At 43.4% G+C, this 27,916-nt stretch overlaps 4 protein-coding genes and 4 non-coding genes across 20 annotated transcripts in view; 2 read left to right on the top strand and 6 right to left on the bottom strand.

Annotated features, from left to right (window-relative positions):
- Positions 1-1,944: 1,944 nt before the first annotated feature.
- On the bottom strand, positions 1,945-4,270 carry SPCS1 (signal peptidase complex subunit 1). The gene is made up of 5 exons (XM_049862075.1): positions 4,232-4,270; positions 3,427-4,098; positions 3,032-3,091; positions 2,867-2,953; positions 1,945-2,357 (listed from the first exon to the last, which is right to left on the bottom strand). Exons 1-5 carry the CDS (start codon positions 4,268-4,270, stop codon positions 2,232-2,234), a joined length of 984 nt encoding a protein of 327 aa, XP_049718032.1. The 3' UTR covers positions 1,945-2,231.
- GLT8D1 (glycosyltransferase 8 domain containing 1) lies at positions 4,139-17,388 on the top strand. 2 transcript variants are annotated; one of them, XM_049863281.1, is made up of 10 exons: positions 4,139-4,177; positions 11,190-11,243; positions 11,364-11,462; positions 13,323-13,536; positions 15,315-15,432; positions 15,670-15,754; positions 15,906-16,018; positions 16,378-16,544; positions 16,636-16,748; positions 16,888-17,388. In XM_049863281.1, exons 2-10 carry the CDS (start codon positions 11,228-11,230, stop codon positions 17,076-17,078), a joined length of 1,116 nt encoding a protein of 371 aa, XP_049719238.1. In that variant the 5' UTR covers positions 4,139-4,177; positions 11,190-11,227; the 3' UTR covers positions 17,079-17,388. The 2 variants fall into 2 exon arrangements, with proteins under 2 accessions (XP_049719238.1, XP_049719237.1); XM_049863280.1 differs by lacking the exon at positions 4,139-4,177 and adding an exon at positions 4,187-4,292.
- Positions 17,389-17,473: 85 nt separating this feature from the next.
- Positions 17,474-27,586, bottom strand: GNL3 (G protein nucleolar 3). The gene is made up of 15 exons (XM_049863279.1): positions 27,477-27,586; positions 26,816-26,874; positions 26,061-26,198; positions 25,831-25,944; positions 25,514-25,597; positions 24,625-24,757; positions 23,744-23,856; positions 23,401-23,518; positions 22,903-22,990; positions 21,474-21,648; positions 18,656-18,798; positions 18,437-18,573; positions 18,181-18,350; positions 17,845-17,911; positions 17,474-17,753 (listed from the first exon to the last, which is right to left on the bottom strand). Exons 1-15 carry the CDS (start codon positions 27,487-27,489, stop codon positions 17,656-17,658), a joined length of 1,650 nt encoding a protein of 549 aa, XP_049719236.1. The 5' UTR covers positions 27,490-27,586; the 3' UTR covers positions 17,474-17,655.
- On the bottom strand, positions 21,709-21,785 carry LOC126064468 (small nucleolar RNA SNORD69). The gene has a single exon (XR_007514539.1). It is a non-coding gene; the product is annotated as a small nucleolar RNA SNORD69 (small nucleolar RNA).
- Positions 23,617-23,697, bottom strand: LOC126064469 (small nucleolar RNA SNORD19B). Its single transcript, XR_007514540.1, has one exon. It is a non-coding gene; the product is annotated as a small nucleolar RNA SNORD19B (small nucleolar RNA).
- LOC126064464 (small nucleolar RNA SNORD19) lies at positions 24,510-24,583 on the bottom strand. The gene has a single exon (XR_007514536.1). It is a non-coding gene; the product is annotated as a small nucleolar RNA SNORD19 (small nucleolar RNA).
- LOC126064467 (small nucleolar RNA SNORD19) lies at positions 24,835-24,908 on the bottom strand. Its single transcript, XR_007514538.1, has one exon. It is a non-coding gene; the product is annotated as a small nucleolar RNA SNORD19 (small nucleolar RNA).
- Positions 27,573-27,916, top strand: part of PBRM1 (polybromo 1) — a 126,752-nt gene continuing 126,408 nt past the window's right edge. For 6 of the 12 annotated variants that reach the window (XR_007514485.1, XM_049863258.1, XM_049863259.1 and 3 more), the window contains exon 1: positions 27,573-27,833. Coding sequence is in view for 10 of the 12 variants with exons in the window: in XM_049863258.1 (XP_049719215.1) it covers positions 27,630-27,833 (204 nt within the window). In the remaining 2 variants the exon portion in view is untranslated. The remainder of the gene's footprint in view (positions 27,834-27,916) is intronic. The other 6 variants (XR_007514486.1, XM_049863266.1, XM_049863264.1 and 3 more) reach the window with 3 other exon arrangements.

The following is a 27,916-nucleotide window of genomic DNA, read 5'->3' as shown; positions in this document are numbered from 1 at the left end:
ACACAATACTCTAATGAAAATGTTCCTTTTCCAGGCATTTAACAGATTTTTATTGAGTGTTTACTATGTTCCAGGCACGTACCAGGTGCTGGGGATTCAGTAGTAAATACAGTCATGAATAAAACAGAGTACCTCTTACCCTTACAGTGCTGACAGCCTGGTTTCTGAGGCCTCTTATTTTTACCTTGAAGGGTTTGTTAGAACTCAACTTATAAAACCCTAGTCCCAATGCCCAGTTGGAGCAAATCTTTGGCAGACTGTTGGTTTTCTTGAGCTATTCACCTCCTACATGTTTTGGAAATCCACATTTTTCTGAAAAGTTACTCCTTTTACTTAAACTTTCTAACTTATTAGTATCAGTACATATTTTCTCAGAATTAAGAAAAAATGTCCCCCACACTTTATTTCTATAGTGTGTGTTCTTACTTTGCTTATTCATCAGGTTTTCATCCCACTCTCTTCTGGCTATTTTGTGGTTTTTTCTTCAGTTGAATGCTTATTTTTCATCTTTGTTTATTTCCACAAACTTAGAAAGCTAAGAAGTTCTGTTCTTTTTGCTTTGAACTCCAGCTACAATGCAGTATTGTTACTGAATACAATCTGCACAATCTTTACTTCTCAGAATTGTTTTCCCTGTGGCTTCAGTGTATGATCCATTATTGGAAGGGTGCTATGGGCATTCGATAAATGTGAATGTGAATTCTCTATTGTGCACAAAACTGCTTATCTGTTCAATACTATCGTAACCTCCTGTATCAGACCTGATTAATTTTTTTGTGGTGATGGAACTGTTCTGTATCTGTGCTTTTCAATAAATTAATCACTAGCAATATGTGGCTACTAAACCCTTGAAATGTGCCTAGTTGGACTGAGGAACTTAATTTTTAATTTAATCCTAACTAAATTTAAACAGACACATGACTAGTGGCCCTATATTGCACAGCACAGCTCTGTATCATTCATTCAATAAATATGTACCGAGCACCTATTATGTCATGTACTGTTGTAGGTACTAGGCCAGCAGCAGCAAGCAGAACAGTCCCTGTTCCCATGGAGCTTACCTTCTAGTGGGAGAATCGGCAGATAAATATATACCGTGATGTATGCTGAGTGCCATAAAAAGTAAAGTAGGTTAAGTGGATTGGGAGTGATGGGCATACCACTTTAATTGGATAGTCAGGAAGGGCTCTCTGGTGACATCTGGGTAGACACCTGAATGAGAGGAGGGAGAAAGTCATGTATTTCTGAGGGAAGCTGTTCCAAGGCACAGGGAACAGTAAGTGCAAAACTCTTTATCTCCTGTCCACTTCATCTGTCAATTTCTGAAAGGAAGAGTATTGGTCTGTTATGGGTTGATTTCTGTCCCCCCGCCCCCCAAAAAATGTTCAAGTCCTAACTCCTGGTACCTGTGAAATGTCATTTGGAAATAATGTCTTGCAGGTGTAGTTGGTTAACATGAGGTCATACTGGAGTATGGTAGGCCCTACTCCACTATGACTCGTACCATAAGAGACAGATGCAGATTTAAGACAGCCATATTTTTCTCTTCGGCCTCCTGGAAATTTTAAGAAGAAATTTACAGCTTTCTGGATTTTCTCTTTGGTCTACCCCAAGCAAAGCATGGATTAAATGTTTTCTGCTTAACAACAGCCTTATTTCATTGGTACAAAGTTTTATTTTACCACAAATTTACATTAGGGAGTTTTTTTCATAGGCACTTGCTGTTGTTAAGAAACATACATTTGGAACTTGCAGGTACAGAAAAGAATAGAAATGGTACTAACTGATACTTTCAGGACAGCAGACTTCTAAGTCTGGTTTTTACTAATAGTCTTGCTTGCAGAACAAAAATGAAAAAAAGACCCTTTAGACTCAGACCTGCACTGTGAGTTTTAATTGAAAACATTAAACGGTTTACTCAATTATAGAACTTTGAGAGTTAAATTGTACTATCATTTCTGAGCATTTATTCTTCATATTTATGTAGACCTGAAAGAAATTTGCATACTTGCGTTTTCTGTTCTCCATTTCAGAGAAGGATTATGAAGAGGGGCTAAAATGTTTATAAATCAAAACCCAACTGGGTTAGAAATGAAATATAAAGAAAACTCAACCTACACACAGCTGTGCCATAAGAATGTAGGTGGTTTTTAATGCATGTTTCAAGTAGGAAAGCAATTTAGCTCACTCAAAGCAGGTGCTATAGTAAAGATGAACCACAAAAACTCCCATCAGTTATTTTTAGCATGTCTCTTAATTTTTCTATCCCCTGGTTTCTTGTCTTCTGTTCCAGAATCTTGAACAGGTAACCACTTGAGGGGGTGCCGGCGATAGATGGGCCATGGGGGAAGTGTCAGCTGGGCCAAAACAGAGAGAAAATGCATCAGTTATAGCCATTAAAGCTTAAAGGAGCATAACATATAATGCCTGATTCCCAGATGACTCCTATGCTAAAAGTATAAAAATAAACATATTGCTATCCCTATGAAAGCTGTCACCACTCAGACAAGATACTGTTAAGAGGATGGAAACAAGCCTCACTGTTTAAATGAACAGCTATAACAGCTCAAAGAAAAGTGAGGGGGCAATGTGAGAGCCTTGAAACATTCCTGCTAGCTTCGACCTTAAGACTGCTGCTTGGAGAAGCTGCCAAAGAAAATGCTTATCCTTTTATGCAGCTCACACCATCTGACACTATCTGGCATCCGACTTTCCCAATGACAGTAAGAGGAAACTGATGGGAAAGGAGGAAGGAAACGATGGCTGGTTGAGAACTTGCTGGTTCTCAACTACACTAGTTCCAACAAAATCAACCCAATTTTCAGACAGGTGCCACTAACACCCAAACACCCAACAAATTTCTTACCAAACACGAAAAAGCAAATCCGGCCATAACTATATAGACAGTCCATCCGAACTGTTCAGCCACGTACCCATAGACAAATCCAACTATCTAAAAACAAACAAACAGTATATTAAATACAGCCACGCTGGGAAGGAAAAAAAAGGTGGCTACAAAATCAATACTTACTGCAGAAGAAAGAATAATTCCCTGAAACATCTGTTCGGCTAGTTTCTGGCCCTTGTAATCCTAGAGACGAAAGAGAGCAAAGGCATTGGCTCCACCACCGAGGAGGCACCTTCCTGCCCTGGCCTCACAGCTTCGGCGCGGGACAATCTCAACATTAAGGACGCCCTCGAAGACACAGGCAAGGAGCCCAGTTCTGGGTTTCCCGGGGCAAACGAGCATCCTAACGGAGCATGGGTAGGGGGATCCTGGCCGGGGAAGAGGAAAGGACGGAGGCACAGCTCAGGAGAGAGGCTGGAAGGTAACCGCGCTGCACGGGGCCGGCGCTCAGGAAGGGGCTGGGAGCTGCCGGGTTCAGGAGCGGCGTGCAGGGGTCCCGTGCCCCGCCCCGCCCTCACCATCTGCGTGGGCAGCGAGCCCAGAGCCTCCAACATGACTGCCTGAGAAGACCGGCGGGGCAGCGCAGACGGCGAGCAGCGGGGCGAGAGCAGCAGCGACTCAGAAACGCTCGGGGCAGGAGTCCGGGCCTGCGTACAGCCTGGCGGTCCTGCCGAGCCGGGGAGTGTGATGGCCGCGGTCCCGGAAGCGGATGTCTCCGAAGGCCGGAGCCTGCCCGTGGCCCCGCCCCGCGCCGTCGCTAGGCGACGTGTGCTGGCAGAACTGGCTGTAGCTCGGCGCGCCGCCCGCGAGGGGTGAGGCGGGAACGGCGGCGGCCGGGCTGAGACATTGCGCGCCCGAGGCGGGTTCCCCGTCAGTGCCGTTGGGTGGCGGGACCCGCGGCCCCGGTCTCTCAAACCGTCTTCGGCCGCACCTCCTAGACCTCTCGGCCGCTGGCGCGTGCTGCGTCTCCATGACGACGGGCTTTCTCTGTGAGGACCCCTGTGGAGGGGCTGCCCCGCGGCGCCTGCTCCGCGCGACGTTCTCGCAGTTGGAGCAGCCGGCGGGCCGGGGGTTGTGGGACTGCGCGGCGTCCTCGGAGCGAGTGGACGGGCGTGTGCGTCGCGGAGTGCGGAGGACTTGGGCGGCCCGGCGGCGGGCTGGGCTCCGGGGCCTGCGGCGAGGCCGCTGAGCTGGCGGGGCGGGCCGGGGCGCGGGCGGCGGCGGCGGCGGCGGCGGCGGCGGCGGCGGCGGCTCCTCCTCTGACTGCAGGTAAGGGCGGCCCGCGGCGAGCCTCTGGGGAGAACGGCTTGCAGGAGACCTAACCCGGGGTCTCTCCGAGCCCGAGGCGTCGTCACAAGACATCCGGATCACTCCTAAGCAGAAGGTACCATTGTACCCCTAGAATTTAGTGGTGACCACCCCAGGCCACATCCTCAAGAGGGGATCCCGTGCCTTGGCCGCCCCTCGCACCAGCACAGAATTGAGTTCCCACCTGAGGCTCCCCAGTTCCGCCCACCGGCACGATCCTCTTCTTTACCTGCCCGTCACAGACCCAGACCGGACTTTCCCGATAGAGGCCAGCCAGGGGTTCGCTTTGCACCTCTCTCGAGGCTGCTGTAGATCTCAAAAGCTTAGAACGTTGCTGTCTGCTAGGTGAAGTGCCCACATTTCAGAGAGAATCTTTCTGGGGAACCCAGACCTGTGGATACCAGCTGGCTTTCTGGATTCTGCTGGTATTGCATGTAAGGGTTGGGCACAGACCGTGGGATTCTAGGCGTTTCCAGGGCAGGGTGGTTTGTGGCCGTCGCTCTCATTCATGCAAAAACCAAACCCATGCTGTCGAGTGGATTCCGACTCAGAGAGACCCTGTAGGACAGAGCATGCACTCAGTAAATATTCACAGGCACCTTCTGTGTGCCAGGCAGTGGGCCCAGGCTTTGACCAAGACCAGGCCTTGCCTTTGTAGATCCCAAAGTGTGTCAAGAGAGCGAGCCACACAACCCCAGAAATACACAACAGCAGGATTAGCCCTAGAGCAGGGAGTGCCCAAACGGTGTAGCAGCTTGACTGCTAGCAGAAAGGTTGGTGGTTTAGAGGAAGACAGAACTGGCCGTCTGCTTCCAAAAGGTCACAGCCTTAAAGACCCTATGAAGCAGTTCTGCTCTGCACACATGGGGTCCCCGTGAGTCAGAATTGACTCCACAGCAACTGACAACAGCAAGGGAAACCGAGAGATGTGGGAGCTCCGGGAAGGTGCAGCCCGTTGTGGAGGCTGGGGGAGGCTCCCTTGACTCCTGAGAGCCATGTAGGAATTAACCAGATGAAGAGGTAGGAGAAGGTGAATGTGTATCTTCAGTGCCTTCCAGCTTTTAAGCATGACAGTAAAATGCTTGACCCTTTTCCTACCTCAGGAGCAGCCAGTGCATGGGGAAGGCAGAAACAGAGAGGGGTGGCAGGAGTTTCTGCTGGACTCCTTTTGATGCTGTGTATTTATATCTTGGTGTGTTTTAACAGATCCTCTAACCGTTGTATGTAAATAGACTTGTCCCTCTGTGTTGTCTCCCTTCAAATGCACTTTGGAGGGTGACAGCTGCTGTGGAGACTTTATGGTACTTGAGCTATAAAGACTGGAAAAGGGCATTGCCTGTCAGGTGCTGTTAGAGCTCCGTTGGAATCCACATTTATACCTATGCTGGAATTTGTTTTCATGATTATTACCAAGGATTACATTCTCTTTTTGAGCTAAAAACTAGCCTTTCTCTTAGAGTAACAAGATCATTCAACAAATACCACGTGCCTACTTCTGTTTGCCAGACATAGTTTTAGGTGGTGGGAATATATCAGCAAACACTTTCACTGGGGTCCCTCTTCTCATGGAGTTTACATTCTAGTAGGAAAAAAACCAAACCCATAGCCATCAAATCAATTCTGACTCGTGGTAACTCATGTGTTACAGAGTAGAACTGCTTTATAAGGTTTTCTTGGATGTAATCTTTATGGAAACATCACCAGGCCTTTCTTCCATGGTATAGCTGGGTGGGTTTGAACCACCAACCTTTAGATTAGACAAGTGCAAACTGTTTGCACTACCCGGGGACCTTACATTCTCATAGGGGAAGACAGAAATAAACAAAGACACAAATAAATGAGATCATTTCATAATGGTCAACTTCTGCTGATTGCTACTGAGGAGATGAGTAAAAGGAGGATAGGAAGATGATCTTGGTCTTTGGTGTGAATGGAGCAGTAAGGACAGAAGTCTGGTTGAAGGAGGCTAGAGAGCATGGGAGGAGAGGAAGTGGAGCTAGAGACTTTAAATCGTTCAGGCTTTTAGAGGGAGGGAGAGCAGAGAAATAGATCTGTGAGTCTTTTTTATTTTTTTATTTTTTAAATTAAGTGGAAAATACCAGAGCATGATGGTGTAATGATAGTTATAATGACAGAGGGAAAGAGGTTGATGATGTTGCGGCATGGAAACAGTTACAGGATTTCATGGGAGCACTTGATCCCCAGTAAAGTAGGGGAGAAAGCAGAAAAGACACAGCTGTTAAGAGTGTGGGTGCAAATACAGGTAACCGACAAGTTAAAGAAAATAAAATGTTCTCTTCTCCTAAGGTTTCTTCACCCACATTTCTGGGTATCCCACCCTGGGCCTGTTTGTGTTTTGTTTTTGTGAATGATTTGGAAATGTGGAGGTTTTATAATTCTTAAGCAAAAGAATTACCAATTTTCATAGAGAACTAACAGTTGAATGTTGCTGATCACCTTGTATACAACTGGGCACTCCTACAAAAAATTTAGCTACTTTTACACATCCAGGGTCTACCTGCAGTTTTGTCTTGAGAATTCCTTGTAACCAGATCAGTCAAGCTCTGTTACCAGAAGAGTAAAGGGAAAAGATCAGACATAATCCATGATAATTGGCGTTTTGTACGTAGGTAACTGTGGAAGAGTTTTAGGAGTAGGTGGCATCTTCCAAAGACACCAAATACTTGCTAGGAGTGTGTTTGTCTTGTGTCCAGCTCACTGTAATAGTACAAATTCATATGCCTTTCAGTCCACATACTACCTGTAACCATTTGTTACTGGAAGTTGATGAGCTAAAACACCATCCCTTGTTTCATTAACTTAGGTAGGATTTAAGTTTATCTTGAATGAGATCATTTTCTCCAGCTTCCATAGGTAAAGTTCAGCCCACAGTGTGATAGAGACACTTGGCTCAGGGTGTTTTCATTAGAGAAGAAATTCACTGGTATGATGTACTTCACATATACTGTGAAATGAGTGTGTGTTTGCTCTTTGAGAATTTGAATTATTTTCTGCCAAATTTGTAATCTGGCCTGTGATTGCCAGTTTTTTAAACAGCTCTTCACCATTTCTCCTCTTTTCAAAAGCCTTGAGAAGTTAAGTGCCTGATACACACAGGTTACCTAAGATGAAATCAAGCTTACTTTGATTCTTAGAATATACTGTTTTTGTAAGTGCTTAGTAAAAATTAATAGTGCTTAGTAAAAAAGTAAAAATTAATAGTGTTATGTAAATGTTAGATATACCGTGGGAGAAGAAAAAGTAAAAAAGGGTTAAAGGTCTCAAATGTAGGGTCGCAATGTCCTGGTTGCATAAAATCTGTCTTTTAAGAAGGTAAGACAGCATTACCTGCAGATTGTTATGAAACCTAAGTGTGTAATAAATTTAGCTCCACCTACAGTCTTGTTTCCATTGAATTATTTATTTTGAGAAAGTGCAGAGGCATCAGATCAACTGGGGAGGACAAGCCAGGGGGCAGAGTGACAATATTAAACACCATTTTCTTAAGAGATGGGCTGTTAACCAAAAGAGATGAAGTCCCAGGGAGACATTCAATTTTTCTTTTAGCAGATTTTTAATTTTTGAGAATAGCACTTTAAACTTTTGATATCAAGATTGGGTTTTGTGAATTTTTGTAATTACATTTCTGTGCTCTAGCTTTGTCATTTTATCAAGTGAATTTGGAAAATGTTCTTTTCCCTGAGGACACTTACATCAAAGGTTGATAGGGTACAACTTGGAACAGCAGTGTTTTGTACTGAAGTTAAGACCTCAGGTTAGTTGGTCATAGAGCACTGAGTCCATGTCTAATTTAACTAGGAATTCTAAGTAAAAAAGAAATTCATTGGGAAAACATTTCTATAGTGGTGGTGGTGGTTAGCTGCTTTTGAGTCAGCTCTGATGCATGGCGACCTTATGTGTAACAGAGTGAAACCTTTCCAGGTCCTGTGCCATCTTCATGATCTTTGGTATGTTTGAGTCCATTCTTGCAGCTGTCGTGTCAGTCCATTTCCCTTGTTTTTGCTGACCCTCTACTTTACCAACTATGGTGTCTTTTTCTAGCAATTGATCTTTCCTGATACATGTCCAAAGTAAGTGAGCCTAAGTTTCACCATCCTTGCTTCTAAGGAGCATTCTGGTTGTATTACTTCTAAGACTGATTTGTTCATTTTCCTGGCAGTCCATGGTATATTTATTATTCGTCACCAACGCCACAATTTGAATGCATTAATTCTTCTGTCTTCCTTTTTCATTATCTAGTTTTCACGTGCATATGAGGCAACTGAAAACACCATGGCTTGGGTCAGGCACACCTTAGTCATCAAAGTGACGTCTTTGCTTTTTAGAACTTTAAAAAGGTCATTGGTAGCAGATTTACCCAATATGTCATTTGATTGTTTGACATGAATGTTGATTGTTGATCCAGGTAAATCATTGACAACTGTAAATTCATCTTCATTTATCATGATGCTTATTGGTCCAGTTGTGAGGGTTTTCATTTTTTCATGTTCAGGTGTAATTCATACTAAAAGCTGTAGTCTTTGACCTTCATCAGTAAGTGCTTTAGGTTGTCTTTATTTTCAGCAAGCAAGGTTATGTCATCTGCATATAACAGGTTGTTAGTGAGTCTTTCTCCAATCCTGATGCCCCATTCTTCATTATGCAGTCCAGCTTCTTGGATTATTTGCTCAGCATACAGATTGAATAAGTAAGGTGAAAAGATACAGCCTTGCTGCATATCTTTTCTAATATGGAACTATGCAGTATCCCCAGGTTCTGTTTAAACCACTGCCTCTTGTCCTGTATGCAGGTTTGCTGAGCACAATTAAATGTTCTGGAATTGCTATTCTTTGTTATGACCCACACAGTTGAATGTCTTCAGAGTCGAAAAAACACAGAAGTTACAAAATAACTTGTAAATGTGCAGGATTTCACACAACATTTCTTGAAAAACAAATAATGAGTGATCAGCCCTAAAGTCTAGCATCTCGTCTAACTTTGAGTTGCTATTGCCAGTTTAATCGCTTAGAGATAATTCTTTTGAAAAGAGCACAATATTCAAAACAAACATTCCTTTGCAGAGTAAGCTAGGTTTCGAGGACTACCTAGGCCCATTGTCTCTGGGAATTATCCAACTTCAACTTCTCCACTAAGTATGGATTCTGTGAGAATTTTAAACCTGTTCCATATGGTGAATAAGTCACTGCTCTTAGCAGAATTCCATCACGCTATCTCCAGTGTTATTTCTGTCACCAAGTCCATAGTTTCCAACTACTCATCCTTCTTTGTTTCCAATTTTGCATTCCAATCACCAGTAATTATCAGTGCATTTTGGTTACACATTTTTGATCAATTTCAGACTATAGCAGGTCATAAAAATCTTCAGTTTCTTCATCTTTGGCGTTTGTGGTTGGTGAGTAAATTTGTTTAATAATTGCATTAATTGGTCTTCCTCATAGGCATGTGGATATCACTGATAGTGTTGTGCTTTAGGATCGATCTCAGACTGTTCTTTGTAACAGTGAATTTAGCACTGTTCCTCTTCAGTTTGTTGTTCCCAGTAGATCGTATGATTGTGGCATTCAAAATGGCAGTACCGCTGTTTGAGTTCACTAATGTCTAGAATATCTTCAAGTGTTCCATTTCATTTTTTATGATTTCCATGTTTCCTTGATTCATACTTAGTATATTCTACATTTTTATTAGTAAGGGATGTTTGCAGCTGTTTTTTCTCATTTTGAGTCAAGCCAGATCAGCAAATGAAGGTCTTAAAGGCTTTACTTCACCGGTATCACTAAGGCCGACTCTACTTTGAGGAGGCAGCTCTTACCCCGTCGTGCTCTGAGTGCCTTCCGACCCGACGGGCCCCGTCGTGCTCTGAGTGCCTTCCGACCCGACGGGCCCCGTCGTGCTCTGAGTGCCTTCCGACCCGACGGGCCCCGTCGTGCTCTGAGTGCCTTCCGACCCGACGGGCCCCGTCGTGCTCTGAGTGCCTTCCGACCCGACGGGCCCCGTCGTGCTCTGAGTGCCTTCCGACCCGACGGGCCCCGTCGTGCTCTGAGTGCCTTCCGACCCGACGGGCCCCGTCGTGCTCTGAGTGCCTTCCGACCCGACGGGCCCCGTCGTGCTCTGAGTGCCTTCCGACCCGACGGGCCCCGTCGTGCTCTGAGTGCCTTCCGACCCCACGGGCCCCGTCGTGCTCTGAGTGCCTTCTGACCCGACGGGCTCGTCTTTCAGCCCTGTATCGGACAATGTTCTGTGGTTACCCGTGAGGTTTTCTCGGCCAGTTTTTCGAAGTAGATCACCAGGCCTTTCTTCTTAGTCTGGAGGCTCTGCTGAAACCTGTCCACCACGGGTGACCCTGATGGTATTCAAAATACTAATTGTGTAGTTTCTTGCATCATAGCAACACAGTGTGACAAACTGACAGATAGGACAGATAGGCGGTGGCTATAGTGGTTAAAATCAAAAAATCTGTTGCCGTCCATTGTGACTCCGGTGAGCCCACGTGTTTCAGAGTAGAACTGTACTCCATAGGGTGTTCAGTGCTGTAGTCTTACAGAAGTAAATAGCCAGACCTTTCCTCCATGGCACCACTGGGTGGATTCAAACCGCCAACCTTGCAGTTAGTAATCTAGCTAACCTCTCTAGTGGTTCGACCCCAGATTTTCCTTTTGTAGAATTCCTTTTGCATTTCCTCTCATACCACATAATGAATGATAATGCTGGTTCTTGTATAGAGCTAAGGCTATGTATATCTCCAAGTACTTTGGAAATATTTTGTTATCATGAATACTGTAAAAAAAAAATTGTGAATTCAGATCCCAAATTTGGTCTTGGAAACTTAATTCAAAATGAATTTCTGGTGGAAAATATATTATGAACTTCTTTCTACCTGAATAAAAACGTTCAGGCATTTCGATGGCCATTCTCATGTGCTTAATAACTTTAGGGGCTTGTTTTTGTTTTGTAGGGTTGATAACTAATGCTTACATAAGACAGAAAAGAAGGATGTCATTCCGTAAAGGTAAGCTGTTTTTACAAGTTACATTGTTTTTATATCCAGTCAAAGCTAGAGAGATGATTTTTATAACAATTTAAAAAAAAAAAGCTAAAGAGATATAATGCAGGCTTTCCCCTCCTTCAGTGAACATCATCATCTTGGTCCTGGCTGTTGCTCTCTTCTTACTGGTTTTGCACCGTAACTTCCTTGGACTGAGCAGTTTGCTAAGGAACGAGGCTTCAGGTATGGGAACCCTTACTAATGCCGTCCATCTGTTGAGGACTTAGAGCTCTGTGTCCCACACCCTAAATTACATCACTGTGAAAGAAAAAGAAGGTTCTCCTGTTGCCCTTACAAAAGCTGTTAAAGACTCTGGGAAAGGCATAGTGGGGACTCACTGTGCTCTTGAGGTGCCCCCCACTTTTCTTCTCCCTGTTGTGCCATTGTTTGCCAGGGGTTTGATCTGACTGGAGATTCCCAATTCAGAGGCCACAGAGGAGTCCCTGTGGGCTACTGTCTCCTCACAGAGCTGCCCTCCGCACAGGGCTTTCTGTACGTAGGTGGGGGCAGGCACGTGCAGGTGCCGTTTGATGCCTGTTCTTTTCACTAGAGTGGTAGTCTGGTTACTTTCCTTTACCTGTGGAACCACATTAGTGGGACTTCAGTAATAAAACAGAACTATAAATGCTTGTCGGCTGATCCAAAAACTCATATAATCCCATAGCCAGTTATTTTAAATTAGTCATGCATACTGCTCTGCCTTGGTATTGGTACGTTTGAGGCTGCAGGGAGTTTACCAGAAATCATTTTCAGATTGCCACCCACCATAGTTGGCCAGAGAAAGAAAAGCCTTCCCTGGCTTGTCACTGAGTGCTCTGGTAGCATGTTTTATAATAATATGTGTGTATATACATGCTGATATAAAATAATGCATGTTCACTGTGGAAAATTTATAAAGTTTTTATTAAAAAAATTTATGCTCCATAAGGAGTGTTTTGTTCATTTTGCTTTATCTTGTGCCTAAGACTGGTGGCTGGTACATAGAAGGTACCCAAAAAATACTAGTTCAATGAATGATCTCCTCACCTAGAGATAATGGTTATTACAATTTTGGTTTAGTCTTTTCTAGTCTTTTTTCCCCCATTTTTTCTATGCAGTTGAGATTATACTACATATAAACTATAAACATGTTTTTCTATAAGATTATGTCATAAGCACATCATCATGATAGAAATTCTTTATGTATAATTTCAGTGCCAGTTTACTTAATGGTTTCCACAGGAAAAAGGCTTTTTTAGTGCAGTGACTTTCAAAATGTTTTGATGGCAATGCCACTATAAGAAATGCATAATATATAGCACACATATGTGTATTTACTTACTGTCTGTCTACCCTCCATGATGGTAAGAATTTGTGTCTTTTTTTATGGCTCTAATCCCAGTGTTTATAATAGTGCCTGGCACATAATGGGCACTCAGTGTTGAACAAATGAGTGAAAGGACAAATGAATATATTATAAAAGGCAAAAAGAAAGACTCACAGAACAATACTTGCCCTTGCATTGTGCAGCGCACTCTGATATTTTCTTGTCTGTTCTAATTTTTCCAGTCCAGAAACTTTTTCTGTTCAAATTCTGATTGTGACCCACTGAATTGATTTTATGCCTACTTATGGGACATGACTCATGGTTTAAAAAACACTAATTTTGTCTGTTTCCAGGTTTTCACAATTATAAATAAAAATGTGGCTTTTGACTACATTTCAGATTTTGTCCTTAAGAGAGGTGACAAGAGGAATTATTGCATCAAGGTCATGTACTTGTTTAAGGCACTTAATGCAAATGGCCAAAATACATTCTGTTCTACACCCACCAGTAGTGTATCAGAGTGCTGTTGCCATATTTTGTAAAATGCTTTTTTCATTTTTCCAAAAGATTACATATAGAAAAATAATTTCTGGGCTATATATTTAATGTTCTAACAGGAAAGAATGAATAAATCCGTACCATAATCCTCACTTTACCCCTTTTCATATCTTGGACTCTGTGTCAAAAGCTCATCAGATTGTCTTTGTTTCATTGCCTTCTTTGTGTGTGTTCTTCAGATTCAGGAATTGTGGGGCTTCAGCCCATAGACTTTATCCCAAATGCTCCCCGACATGCAGTAGGTGGGAGTCATGAGGAGATTCCTGTGGTCATTGCTGCATCTGAAGACAGGCTCGGGGGGGCCATTGCGGCCATAAACAGCATTCAGCATAACACTCGCTCCAATGTGATTTTCTACATTGTTACACTCAACGATACAGTGGACCATCTCCGGTGAGCTCAGCTTGCCTGGTGCTACTTCTAGAAGATACTCTAGAGCAGTCCAGGTGCCAATCCAGGAACTCTTTTTTCTATACAATTGAGATTATACCACATATAAACTATACGTATGACATGGTTTTCCCATGTGCTTGTATCCTAAACATGTCCCACGATAGTAGAAACAATATAAGGAGCTTGTTTCAGAGTATCAGCCAACTATGCACACCGTTAACTCCCGCGGATATTTTTTTTGGTAGTAAGATTTCTCGATGAGGAAGCAGTATACTGACATACATCCTGCACAGGCTCCTTATCTCACAGATATGTTTTTTGAGTGTTTTTTTATTCCTGTTCTATTTCATGGCCTAGAGCGGGAAGGGACTCGAGAGGAATGGCAAGGCAGTGTGGTAAAGTTGTGAATACAGACCCTGATGCAAATCCTAGCCCACAAACGGAGTGATTTGGGAAGCATTACGTAACCCCTTGGAGCCCATTTATAGATCTATAAATATGGGGTGAAAATATCCAACTTAGAGAATTTTGTATCAAACAAATGAGATACTAGCAGATAGTAATCACTCAGTAAAGTCTTTGCTATTGTTACTACAGTTAATAATAGAAACCCAATTTGATGGGCAGTCTTATCAATGTTTTGGAAATGCTTTGGATTAAGGGTTGTCAACGTTCTAAAACATTTCTGGCCTTGTGGCTTTCTCCATGGTAGAGAGGGCAGTACTTTCAGTTTGTGAAAGTTATTATGAATTATTTTTCCTAATTTAAAAACTCAGAACCAATCTAAAATAATATAGAAACAAATACTGCATTAAAGTAAGACTGCAGAAATAACATTGTGTTCACAAAATGCTGATTCGAAATGGACCTAGGAAAAATGTGTAGTAATTCTTTAGGGAACACTGGCTTGCTTATGGGCAGTTCCAGAAGTTAATTTATAGCAGGGTTTCAAACTGGTTTAGTCATGGCTGACAAAGCAAAACCAGAACTGACCTGAATTTTTACAATCTGGGTGATCCAGAGTGATAACCAGAATGGAAGAAGTTACAGGTCGAAGCCCTGGAATGGGAGACTCGGAAGAGGCATAGTGAGCCCTTCCACAAGCCTCATATGTGAGACTGGGTTATTGTCAGGACCGGGAGAGCAGACACACATTCAAAGTAACATGGTCTGCTGCCATCTTTGAGTAGGGCACAGCTGTTTCCAACTCAGTGCAAAACCCAACGGACAAGAGATCTGGTTGCTATCTAACGAATATGCTGCCCTTGTTTTCTAAGAGGGAGATTAGGTTTCTAGTGGGGCTTCAACTTGCAATTTTTCCCATTCCGTTTTACTCAGATTTTGAAGTTCACGTCCGTTCTACTTTCATTTTCCTCAGCCGGCAGATCCAGTTCAAAGCCCTGATTTAGTTAACAGCTTTTTAATAACTGGAGACTCGTTTTCTACCCAAGTGTATTTGGAGGGACAAGAGGTGAATGGTCTAGCACAGTGAATTTTCCTACATCAGTTAACGTTGGAAGAGTGATCCTAAGTGTGAAGCTGATGTGAGCAGCATGCAATACCAGAAAATCTTAGTTCAGGGAGGGACTTGAGTGGGAACACTTCACTTCTAATGAGGAGACCAAGGCTGAGAGGAGAGGGATTTGAAGACACTGACTCTTGAGTTCTCTTTGGTCCCTAGGGTTTCTCTTACATGGTGCCCTCATTACAAGGCACGTAGATAAGGCTCTGGTTTGGGGACATTATTTAAAACTGAAATTTTGTGCTTTCTTCATCAGGTCCTGGCTCAACAGTGGTTCACTGAAAAACATCAATTACAAAATAGTGAATTTTGACGCTAAACTTTTGGAAGGGAAAGTGAAGGAGGATCCTGACCAGGGGGAATCTGTAAAACCAGTGAGTTCCATGCGTCCTTGTTTGCACTTGGGAGAATTATTAGGAAATAATTGGAAGACCTGGGCAACTATGGGTACAGTGCAAGTAGTTCCCTGGCAACCAAGCCTGGGCAATTCTAATTAGGAGTCCTTTGGCCATCTTCTCCTGCATGGGTTCTGAGAGCATCCTTGAAGTTTCTGTGTAAATAAAACATAGCCACTGACATGTCCTATTCAATGCCTGTTTCCTTGTTTACAGTTAACCTTCGCAAGGTTCTACTTGCCAATTCTGGTCCCCAGTGCGAAGAAGGCCATATATATGGATGATGATGTAATTGTGCAAGGTACCAAAGAATGCCACCATCAGTGCTGTTCTCAATCCAAAGCATGAGCTTTAGTGGTTGTCTTAGTTATGCTGTTCTATGAAAGGTCTCTGTAGGGAGAAGTGGGAGGAACAGGTAATCTTTAGGCAACTGGAATCACACCTTATTTCAGGTGATATCCTTGCCCTGTACAATACACCACTAAAGCCAGGACATGCAGCCGCATTTTCAGAAGATTGTGATTCAGCCTCTACTAAAGTTGTCATCCGTGGAGCAGGAAACCAGGTAAATTACTTATTAAATCCCTCGCACAGACACCCCACTCCCCGTAACACAGGTTAGGAGGAAGAGGCGAAAGATTCAAGAAGATTAGTGCATTTTTCTGCCTTTTACATCCTCTAGTTGGTTTTTTTTAGTTACTTCATCCCAAAACACAAGCCTGCTTTCCCTGGTTCATGAACTTGACATAGTTCTTGGCTTAAGATATTGAAATCTAGGTTTCTTTTCTCCTGACTTGAATGTCATTTTCATTTGCTTTCTGTATAGGCCTTTTGTTAATAATCTGAGATGCACAGGGAGTATTAACAAGCAGCTGTTTTTCTTCACTGGCTAAAGAATTCTGTGCATTCTGTTTATGCTCTTAGTACAATTACATTGGATATCTTGACTATAAAAAGGAAAGGATTCGTAAACTTTCCATGAAAGCCAGTACCTGCTCGTTTAATCCTGGAGTTTTTGTTGCCAATCTGACAGAATGGAAACGACAGAATATAACGAACCAGCTGGAAAAATGGATGAAACTCAATGTAGAGTAAGTATATAATTGGCCTCAGTGTGAAGTCTTTCAGCCCTCACTTTGTCAGGAGTCTTGACTAACAGCGTATTTGTTCTGTCCCACCAAGAGAGGGGCTGTATAGCAGAACCCTGGCTGGCAGCATCACAACACCTCCCCTGCTGATAGTATTTTATCAACAGCATTCCACTATTGACCCTATGTGGAACGTCCGCCACCTTGGTAAGTAGAAATAAAGGTTTTATAACTGTCTAGAGAACTAGTTCAGGGATGGGATATAGCCATTATTTCTGCAGTCTGGTTTGGCATTGCCTTGTGTATGACTGGTACAATCACTGAAGTCTCTCTCTCTCAATGTAAGGCTCCAGTGCTGGAAAACGATATTCACCTCAGTTTGTAAAGGCTGCCAAGTTACTCCATTGGAACGGGCACTTTAAGCCATGGGGAAGAACTGCCTCATATATTGATGTTTGGGAAAAATGGTATATCCCAGACCCAACAGGCAAATTCAGCTTAATCCGAAGACATGTGGAGATCTCAAATATGAATTAAAATAGAATTTTAAACTGTAAGCATTTCTCAGGATATCCTGGAAGACGGTATGTGTCAGAAGTAACACAGCTGCTAGGCTTCAATGCCCATCTGTAGTAACCCATGGAGAAAAAGGGACATCTCAACTGGATAAAGACAAACTAGCTTACATAAGTCTGGCGTATTTATATATAGTCTGTCTCCATCTGCCTTACCAAGTGTTTTCTTACTATGATGCTGAATGAACAAAGGTTCATCTGGTACAGCTAGTTTAAAACTGTTCCTTAGGTTTAATTTTGTAAGTTGTGGCCTGATTTGTAAATAAAGTGAAACCTACTTTTTTCAAGACGTTTCTTGGTTTGGTAACTGTACTTCTACCCACTTACTAAACTGTATTGTAAGAAATGAGTTGTTGTCTTAGAGAATTTAGACACTTTCTAAATTGCCTCATTCTTTTTAATGAATATATCATATGCTACATATTCACAAAATTTACACAGCTTAGGACATAATTAACAAACCGGTATGTTACACACAACGGAAGAGTTGAGCAGTCTGCTCAAAAAACAGAAGCCCCTCCAATAGGACAGGCTTTTTGCTATACGTAGTCTGTACTGAAGTCATAGGCATCTTCCTCCTCTTTGATTGTTTTATCCATAGCAAAAGATCTTGCTTCTTGACTGCAGAACTGTTTGCCTGCATTGGAGAAAAATTAACCGTTTTTGCTTTGAAAGTAAAAGTGACTCTGTGATGCTATTTGGTTAGAACTCATCTACCCCAGACTAACCTGCTTGAGACTCCTCAGGAAATGCCTCCCATGTGTCTTCTGTAGGAGACATGTCTGAGTTCTTCTCCTTTAAGACAAAGAGAAATGTCACTGGGTTAATAGCCCTTGTCTGCTCATTAAACCAAGTAATTATGTACCTGGGAAAAGTTCAGTCTTTGACAGTACATGTAATGGAATGTGTAAAATTAAGACTAAGGATTGCATTCCCACACTGTATAGGCTTACCGTCTACTGCAAAGTATTTAATTGCCACGTTTAGGCCCTTCCCATTTGTTGTACATTATAATTTTGGAAAACACACTTCAGCTTTAAACAACCCATGGAGAACACACTTACACCAGCTTCTTCACTACCAGCACTTTCCTGGTCACTGTCAATGTCCTCCTCCTGCTTCCTCTCCTTCTGTTTTGGCAATTCCTCAGGTATGTCCTCTTCCTCTATGATTCCATTTGTCAGACCCGAAGATCGGAAAAGGATGCTACTGGCTGAACGAGAGCCCCTGATGGCTAGGAAAGGGACAAAGCCAGGTAAACAGATGAGACCTTCATTGCTGTCAGCCAATGGAGACAGCAGTGAAATAAGTCTCACTCACCTTGTATGCTGTGTACATTGTTCTTTTTCAGTTCTTCCATATTAAAGCCCAATTTCATTTCTGCCACTATGCGCTCATTAAGATGTGGACAACAAGTCCAAGATGTCGGGGGCTGGGAATAGTAACCTAAGGTGGCACTAGTATTCAAGACAAGATTTGTCAAAAAGCACTTCCTTTATTCTTTGTGAGCATCAAAACGCCAAAAGAAAGAAGCCTTACCCTGTCCACTCAGACCATAGCAGTTTGGCAGCACCTTCCACATTTGGGCTTCCACCTTTTTGGTGCAATCCTCTTCTTTGAGCAAGCAAAGTAAAAAATTCCAGAGGATCCTTGTATTCTGGGACAGTAAATTTCAATACTACCTTGAAAAAAGAAAACCAGGAACTGTCAGTCGTCTGCTGTAGCGCACATGTAAACAAAAGACTGAGAACTTTCTACTTAAAAGAGAAACAGACTTATTTACAATAATCAAGACAGAGAGGTGCTGGCACAATGACATATAGATCGATGGAATAGATTTGAGAGTCCAGAAATAAACCTTTAGGTTTATTATCAACTGATTGTTGACAAGGGGAAAGAATAGTCTTCGAGAAATGCTTCTCAGACAACTGATCTCCACATGCAAAAGAATGAAGCTGGAGCCCCGTCCTCATACCATACACAAAATGTATCACAGACCTAACGGTTAAGAGGTAAAACTTACACACACTTAGAAAAAAATGCAGGCGTAAATCTTCATGGCCTTGGATTAATCAATGATTCCTTAGACAATGACACCAAAAGCATAGGTGACAAAAGGAAAAAGCTAAATTGAACTTTATCAAAACGAAAATCTTTTGTGCATAAGAGGACACCATCAATGTGAAAAGATAACCCACAGAATATCTGAAAATCACGTCTGATAATAGACTTACATAAAGAACTCTTACAACTCCACCGAAATTGTCAAATGACTTGGATAGACATTTCTCCAAAGGCACATAAATGGCCAATAAGCACAAGATGCTCAACATCACTTGTTAGGTGCCGTCAAGTTGGTTCCGACTCAGAGAGACCCTGTGTACAACAGAACGTAACACTGCCCAGTCCTGCGCCATCCTTACAACTGTTACACTTGAGCTCATTGTTGCAACCTCTTTTGAGGATCTTCCTCTCTTGCTGACCCTATACTTTGCCAAGCATGATGTCCTTCTTCAGGGACTGATTCCTCCTGACATGTCCCAAGTATGTAAGATGCAATCTTGCCATCCGTGCTTCTAAGGAGCATTCTGGTTATACTTCTTCCAAGACAGATTTGTTAGTTCTTTTGGCGGCCCATGGTATATTCAATTTTCTTTGCCAACACAATTCAAAGGTGTCGGTTCTTCTTCGGTTTTCCTTATTCACTGTCCAGTTTTCACATGCATACGACGCGACTGAAAATACCATGACTTGGGTCAGGCGCATCTTAGTGTTCAAGGTGACATCCCTGCTTTTTGACACTTTAAAGAGGTCCTTTGCAGCAGATTTGCCCAATGCAATGCGTTTGATTTCTTGACTGCTGCTTCCGTGGCTGTTGATTTTGGATCCAAGTAAAATGAAATCCTCAACAACTTCAATCTTTTCTCTGTTTATCATGATGTTGCTCACTGGTCCAGTTGTGAGGATTTTTGTTTTCTTTATGTTGAGGTGCAAGCCAGACTGAAGGCTGCGGTCTTTGATCTTCATTAGTAAGTGCTTCAAGTCTTTTTCACTTTCAGCAAGCAAGGTTGTATCATCTGTATAACGCAGGTTGTAAATGAGTTTTCCTCCGATCCTGATGCCCCGTTCTTCACGTAGTCCAGCTTCTCGGGTTATTTGCTCAGCATACAGATTGAATAGGTATGGTGAAAGGATACAACTCTGACACACACCTTTCCTGACTTTAAACCAATCAGTATCCCCTTGTTCTGTGTGAACAACTGCCTCGATCCATGTAAAGGTTCCTCGTGAACACAATTAGGTGTCATGACATCACTAGTCATTACAAAAAAAACAAACCCACTGCAGTTGAGTTGAATCACTCATAGTGACCCTACGGAACAGGGTAGACCTGCCCCATAGGGTTTCCAAAACTGTAAATCTTTATGGAAGCAGACTGCCACATCTTTCTTCCACAAACCAGGCTGACAGGTTCAAACCTCTGACCATTCAGTTAGCAACTGAGTGCTTTAACTACTGTGCCACCAGGACTCCTCATTAGCCATTAGGGAAATGAAAATCAAAAGCACAGTGAGACACCACTTCACATATGGCTATAATAAAAGTTAACTAGTGTTGGCAAAGATGTAGGTAGGTAGTTGGAACCCCGACAGGTTGCTGGTGGAAATGTACAATGGTACAGCCTCTGGAAAAGCCTGGCAGTTTCTCAAAATGTTAAACATAAAATTAACACGTGACCTGGCAATTACGATCCTAGGTATATGTATCTATGAGAAATCAAATACGTTCACACAAAAACTTGTGTATCAATGTTCACGGCAGCCGTTTTTCATAATACCTAAGAAAGTGGAGACAACCCAAAAGTCGCATCAACTGAGGGATAAGCGGATGCAGTACCATATATACAAGGGACTATTTGGCCATAAAACAATGACGTGTACCGATACATACTACAACTTGGACGAACCTTGAAAACATGTTCAGTGAAAGCAGTCAGTCACAGGGACTACGTATATGAGTCCATTCATATGATCTACTTAAGATAAATCCATAGAAACAGGATTTATCCATGGTTGCCAAGGACTGAGAGGCAGAGGAATTCTTTCTGGAGTGGTGAAAAAAAAACTGAAATAAATTGTGGTAATGGTTGCACAAAAAAATATATGCTGATTGTGGTGAAATTCAAGAAGGACCAAACATCTCAAACGTTTAAGAGTCAGGCACCAAATCCCAAAACTACATTCTGGAATTTAAGAAGCATCCTGCCATCCCCCTTTTGGTCAAGAAGTCTTTTTAAAAATGCTTATGATCAAAGAGAAAATGGCGACGAGGTGCCTGAGGAAAAGGGTTCCTTTACCTGTCGAGCGTCGGCCTGGGACAGGATGGCATGGGCAGCCTCCACTGGTTTTACTACTTCAATACTTGCTGGACTTCTCATAGCAAGTGCAGTGGCGGAGTTAAGTGGAGACACGATGATGCTGGGACTGTCTATGATTGTGATCTGTTTGTCCAGGGGGACAACCTGCATGCTCCTAGAAGAAGAAAGATGGTATTCAAAGGGGGCACCGGTTTAATTTAGACGGCAAAGGCAGAACACGAAGCTCAGGGTTGGATTGAACAAACTCAGCACAGTCAGTCAGATCCAGTTTCTCATCATCTGCTTCATGTCTGTCTGAACCCCAGACAGTGCACCCTCCCTTTCTAAAGGGAAACAATCCATCTTACTGTTTATATATCATCTTAACACATGCTGTCCCTCTGCCATAAATATTTTTCCCTCTCCCACCTGGCAAACTTCTTTTCACTTCACAAGACCAGATTCAAACATCACTTTCAGTGAGACAGCATTCCTCCCTCTGCATCTGTTTGCTTATCTGTCTTTCCAACTAGATTGTGGGCAGCTGTCCCACTCCAACTAGTTCTTCCCCAAGCCTAGCTTGGGCCTAACCCTTTCTTTCGCTGGCAGATTTAAAAAGATAATTTAAAAATAAATTTGTCTTCAAGCTAGCTAAAATAAAGTCGTATATATTCAGACCACAGCCTTCAGTATGGATTGCACCTCAACATAAAGCAAACAAAAATCCTAACAACTGGATCAATAAGCAACATGATAAATGGAGAAAAGATTGAAGTTATAAAAGATTTCATTTTACTTGGATCCACTATCAACACCCATAGAAGCAGCAGTCAAGAAATGAAACAACGCACTGCACTGGGCAAATGTGCTGCAAAAGATTTCTTTAAAGTGTTAAAAAGCAAAGATGTCACTTTAAGGACTAAGGTACACCTGACCCAAGCCATGGTTTTTTCAATCACCTCATACGCATGTAGAAGATGGACAGTGAATAAGGAAGACAGAAGGAGAATTGGTGCCTTTGAGTTACGGTGTTGGTGAAGAATATTGAATATACCGTGGAGTGCCAGAAGAATAAACAAATCTGTCTTGGAAGAAGTATAGCCAGAACGCTCAGTAGCAGTGAGGATAGTCAGACTTTGCCTCACATACTTTGGACGTGTTATCAGGAGGGATCAGTCCCTGGAGAAGAACATCATGCTTGGTAGAGTGAAGGGTCAGTAAAAAAGAGGAAGACCCTCAATGAGATGAACTGACACAGTGACTACAACAATGGGCTCCAGCCTAACAACTGTGAGGATGGCGCAAGACCAGGCAGTGTTTCGTTCTGTTGTATGTAGGGCCACTATGAGTTGGAACCAACTCGACAGCACCTAACAACAACATACTGACCTATAATAAAATACTGCAATTATGAAACAACTCAACCCACCTTGTAAGCCCCATGGATAAACCAACATTGCATGTCCGTTCCTGTTTTAAGCTATTAACGATGCTGCTTTTACCCACGTTTGGGAAACCTAAAAATGGGAATTGAGACACAAAAAGTATTATGGGCTGATAATTATACAACTTCTACCACCTTATTTTATATTTCATGTTTAGAGCACGATCAGAGTTGGATCTGAGTTTCTTCAGTTCCACACTAAGACCAATCTTAACTTCTTCATTTCTTGCTCAAGTAACAAAAGGGCAGGACTAGACACTAATTCGAATAAGCCAAGAGGTTTGAGAAGCCAACTTCCTGCAATGCCCAGTCACAACAAAGAACTGATCAGGCAGCAATTACTTTAGTTTTAACTGTTGTGCATTCTTGATGAAGCGGGAAAGTAGCTAATGTTCGAGCACTTTATTTGCCAATAAACTCGCAAGCTTTTAAAGTGAAAAAATTCTTGGCACTTAAGCAAAACGTGAACTGAAATAAACTTACCAATTACTCCAACGCAAATGGCTTTGCCACAAGTGTCCTGAAATCCTCGAAGAAGCTTCATAAGGCCATCTTTCCCAAAGCAGACTTTACTTTTGAATGGAGCAGCTTTCTTCTTTACCTTAACACGTCTGAGTTATTAGTTTTACTACTTCTGACAACAGACAAGAGTCAAGCAATCTGGCTCTTAATCACCACACTCTATTACCTTTCAGTTATCTCTGCACGAAATCAGAGTTGGACCTTATAATTTCTTTTTTTTAATCAACGTTTTGTTCACTCATCTTATCTCAACCTCTGAAAATCTGAAAGACCCACACTTTCCACCCCTAACAGTAAGAGATACCTTGATTAGCTTTCCTTTGTCCCTCCAGTTTGTTGAAGCTCTGAACACCACTGTTGGCAATTCTTTCTCCAGATAACTTAGCCAGGACTCCAAATTCTCCCTTGGCACCAGATCTGACAGGAATTAGGAAAAAGACATCGTCTAATTTGGCCATTTTGTTGAGATGAGTTTGCAAAATTTGATGTAGATTTTACTCTATTTTGCCTTTTCTGATTAAGGATATAACCGGAAGATGGGGGAAGGGTAAGTTCCTTACCTTGCTGCCCTGAACAAGCCAGTATTAACCCTTCTTTATTTCCTCAATTCCCCTCTGCACTACTTATCCTTTCAGGTCTGAGCCAACCTCTACATTCTCGCCCTACTAACCCTACGGCTAATAATTTTAGAAATTACCCTCAGTTAGCAGCCGTTTCCTAACCACAATATTTCTGGATCCCATCTTTTCTGCTGTACAGCTGTCTGTTCTGGGTTTTCCTGTTCCTGCTACTCAACCCTAGATACATAATTATGCATTTTAATCTAAATATTTTGTCATAAAGGTTCCAATTTATCCAACTCCTGAACTAAGATGTGACATTGTGTAGGTGTGGGGAATTTGGCACACTGTCATCATTTGCTCTGTGAAATACACTGCACAGTGGGCTGGGTAGAGGAGCTTACACTCTTAAAAAAGACAAGGTGGTAACCACTGAATCACAAAAGAACAGTAGAAACCAGCCCAATCAGTTGTTGTAAACTGCTTTGGCAACCAGTTACCACGTGCACTGGCTCTGAGGTCAGAGTTGGATCTTATCAGTCTTCACTGACAATCAGACTGTTCACATATTTTCCTCATACCTCGCCAGTGCACACGCAAGACAAAGGGCATTCGTTTCACTCACCTGATTTATTTAACACAAGTACTAGTCTTTTCTGTCCACCTTGGACAATGGCCTCTTCTACCTGGGGACACCTGCAACCAAGCGGGTCTCTGGCATCCAACACCTCTAGCACAACATCTGAGGCCTCAATCACCTGTCAAGGCAGAAACACATCACTTCTCCTGCTCCAGGAACACCCTTAACAGAAACGTGTTGGCATTATCCACTTTGTAGCATGGTGAGCTCAGAGTTGGATCTCATGTCTTCACTTGGGTATGAAGAATGTTTATATGTCATCATTTCTCACACAAGAAAATACATAGGCTTGCTCAGGGTCCTCATCGAAATGAATTTCAAAAGTGGAAAATACTCCTAACTGAATGTACAATCTTCCCATAGTGAATGATGTAGTCTGATAAGCCCTAGAAGTGTTGAGGAGCATAGTCACCAGGGTCTGTCCACCTATGGGGGGGCGGGGGGCTGTGGTTAGGGATGGGAGTGCTGAGGAGCTACTACACCTAAAAGACACTTCTGACTTCAGTTGACTTCCTTCACTTGGGTTTCAGCAAAGCACTTTCAAGAGTCTTATTTTCACACTATTTTTGTGTACTTTCTTCAATCTTTAAACTGCTGTGTCAACACATTAACGTGAAACACTATTTTTATAAACTATATTTATGGTGAACTGCTCCCCATGCACCTGTGCAAAAATTTATAACCAAGGAAGAATATTTCCTTTAACTAAACCTAACAGGAAAGGCCCTAAATGGGATAAGCCAGCCTGAAGGATTCTTCAGCTCAAGGGAGCTCTACTTCCACTTTTACAAGGTTGATGCCAGGGTTAGGAAAGAGGAGCGACTAGTCTCTTAAACTCATTACTGTTTTTAGACACAGACCTAAACTAAAATACCTTTTTAAGTTCCTGACAATATGATTTCTTTGGACTCTGTTTGCCCAACTTGGCTTTGTTCTTTGCTTTGCCTTGCCCAAGTTCCTAAAAAATAAAGACAAGGGGGAAAAGACATCAAATTAGAAGTACAGCAGTTGTAACCTGTGTTTGCATTTCCCATGGCTGGTAATAGGCCCTGCATTTGATAGTATAGGTAGGTATGCCAGAATCTGAACTCACCCCCGCTCCCCGCCATGAGGCATAGCACCCCCACCCCATGTACGTGCTTTTGCTTCTCCATCAGAACGCTACCTCTCGCTCACAAGACCTGGTCATACCTCCTTTACAGGTTCCCCACTAGATGGCTCAACAGCAGGCTGAGTTTCAAGTTTTCTTTTCTTTTCCTGTTCCTTCTGTCTGTCAAGTTTCTGCTGCTGTTTTAGTTCTTCAAGCTGTGTCCAATTCATAAGAGAAATGGGTGAGGCAAAGTGACTTGGTGTTGTTACCTTACTTTGAAAAAAGTACATATACCCACACTATTTCTTCAAAGCTTCAATAAACACCTTACCCGCTGTTTTCTTAGCTCAGCTTCCCGAAGAAGAGCCTCCTTAAAGGGAGCACTGTTTGGAACTCCTGGATCTTTCCTAGGCTTCTTGCGACCCCGTTTTTTGGCTTCCTTTCTCAATTTTCGATGGTGCTCCCGTACCTATTATATTGAATATATAGAGTTTACAAAAATACTTTCCCGCTCAAACAAAATTCATGTGAGAAACCCATCTAGCTACAGTTTAGTGACCCCTATAAAATGACATAGAAAAAGGGAGCTTTAATTAGAATCATACAAAATGCATATATAAACCCATTATGTCAAGTCGAAAGCGACTCTACAGGACAGAACGCAACTGCCCACAGGGCTTCCGAGGCTGTTGACAGAAGCAGACGGCCACATCTCTCTGCCGAAAAGGTGCTGGTGCCTTTGAGCTGTGGATCTTTTGCGTTTGACCACTGCACCACCAGAGATCGTTAGAACATGCATACCAAAGTATAAAGGGGCAGCAAGAGGAGTGGGGGGGGGGGCACTGACAAAAAGCCACCACCAGGCTCTATTTCTCCACCTCTTTACAAAGATTATTGAAAGGTGAAGTTTACAGACTTGATTACCCAATAAATGCATCTTTCTACAGCCCTGCTCCTGCTGCCTAAGAGCTTATTCTCCAACCCCCATCTCCTAAGTCTCAATCATGTTAACCCAGACTTCCCGCCGAGATGAGAGATCCGCAGAAAGCAGTTCAATGATATAGCTCCCCCAAGCACAATACCCACCTTTTTTTGGATTTTATACCGCTTATGGCAGGTCATGCGTTTACTTGCTTTCTTCAACTCTATAAAGAAACATCGCAAAAGGGTTGAAAACCAATGATTTGTCTGCATAGTTTTTTTGGTAACTGCGCTATAGGTCTAACTCTTCTTGTGCTAAGACCCACGTGGGGTCCTTAAGAAAAGCATATATCATTCAAATAATTTGATGCAATAGGTATGGACTGGGGCCCAAGTTCCCCGTTAATGTCTTCCCAAGTTAGACTGGGATCTCACACCAGAGCAGGAGACTCAAAATAGCCATTTCGCATCAAACACCACCTATCACAAGGCAGGAGGGCAGCGATACGTTTGGAGGGTGGCTCTCAGCTCTCCCACAGGGCCGCTCTGCACGTGGCCGCGGATGCGAAAAAGCTGGACCTAAAAGTTGGCTCAGACAGTATTGCCTCACGAGACTTTCGCCCTCGGAGCCAGCCTGCCTTCTGCACCAGGAGCCCGCGGATCCGCAGTATCGACGTGAGGCCTTCCAACCCTCGGTTCTACGCAGGTCCCGGCCTACCCGTACGCCACCGCAGACCAAGCCGCTGCAGAAGAGCGCCCAGGCAGCTTCAGAGACCACCAGAGACAGGAATTACTCCAACCCCGCCCGCCCTCCGCCTCCACTCACTCGGCCGCTTCATACTGGCGGCGGGGACGACAATGGCAGCAGCGACAACAACCTCTCTCCGCCGCCGCCACGTGCGAACTGAGGCCTGGCCCAAACGTCACGTATTCACGCTGCCGCCGTAAAGCGCGCCGCCGCCGCCCCGCGTGCGCGCGCATGCACTGTCGCGCAGAGCCGGGCTCGCTTGGCGACCGCGGAGCTGGCTTTGCGGCGGCACCGGGAGGGGTGAGGGCGGCGAGGGCGGCGGGTGCTGGAGCGACGGCAGCGGCCGCGGCCGGAGGAGCAATAGCAGCAGCCGTGGCGGCCACGGGGCGGGGCGCGGCGGTCGGCGGCCGGGGCTGCAGGCGGCGGAGCGGCGGGGTAAGGCCGGGCTCGGGTCGGGCGGGGCCGCTTCCCCTCGGCCGGCTGCCGGGCCTTTGTGTGGGCCCGGGCGGGCGGGAGCA

This window comes from Elephas maximus, chromosome 20, assembly GCF_024166365.1.
Source record: "Elephas maximus indicus isolate mEleMax1 chromosome 20, mEleMax1 primary haplotype, whole genome shotgun sequence".
Classification (NCBI taxonomy): domain Eukaryota; kingdom Metazoa; phylum Chordata; class Mammalia; order Proboscidea; family Elephantidae; genus Elephas; species Elephas maximus.
This window is presented reverse-complemented; position numbering and strand designations above follow the sequence as displayed.

What these genes read in the sequence shown, in the direction of transcription:
- SPCS1 (XM_049862075.1), bottom strand. Translation starts at nt 4,270, where the DNA reads ATGTCTTGTGACGACGCCTCGGGCTCGGAGAGACCCCGG. An exon ending in GCTCGCTGCCCACGCAGATG is followed by an intron (nt 3,092 to 3,426) that starts GTGAGGGCGGGG and finishes TTTCGTCTCTAG; the next exon opens with GATTACAAGGGCCAGAAACT. An exon ending in GATTTGCTTTTTCGTGTTTG is followed by an intron (nt 2,358 to 2,866) that starts GTAAGAAATTTG and finishes GTTTTGGCCCAG; the next exon opens with CTGACACTTCCCCCATGGCC.
- GLT8D1 (XM_049863281.1), top strand. An exon ending in GCTAAGGAACGAGGCTTCAG is followed by an intron (nt 11,463 to 13,322) that starts GTATGGGAACCC and finishes TGTGTTCTTCAG; the next exon opens with ATTCAGGAATTGTGGGGCTT. An exon ending in AGGGGGAATCTGTAAAACCA is followed by an intron (nt 15,433 to 15,669) that starts GTGAGTTCCATG and finishes CCTTGTTTACAG; the next exon opens with TTAACCTTCGCAAGGTTCTA.
- GNL3 (XM_049863279.1), bottom strand. An exon ending in TTATCCATGGGGCTTACAAG is followed by an intron (nt 21,649 to 22,902) that starts GTGGGTTGAGTT and finishes TTCTTCTTCTAG; the next exon opens with GAGCATGCAGGTTGTCCCCC. An exon ending in CAATGTACACAGCATACAAG is followed by an intron (nt 18,351 to 18,436) that starts GTGAGTGAGACT and finishes TCCCTTTCCTAG; the next exon opens with CCATCAGGGGCTCTCGTTCA.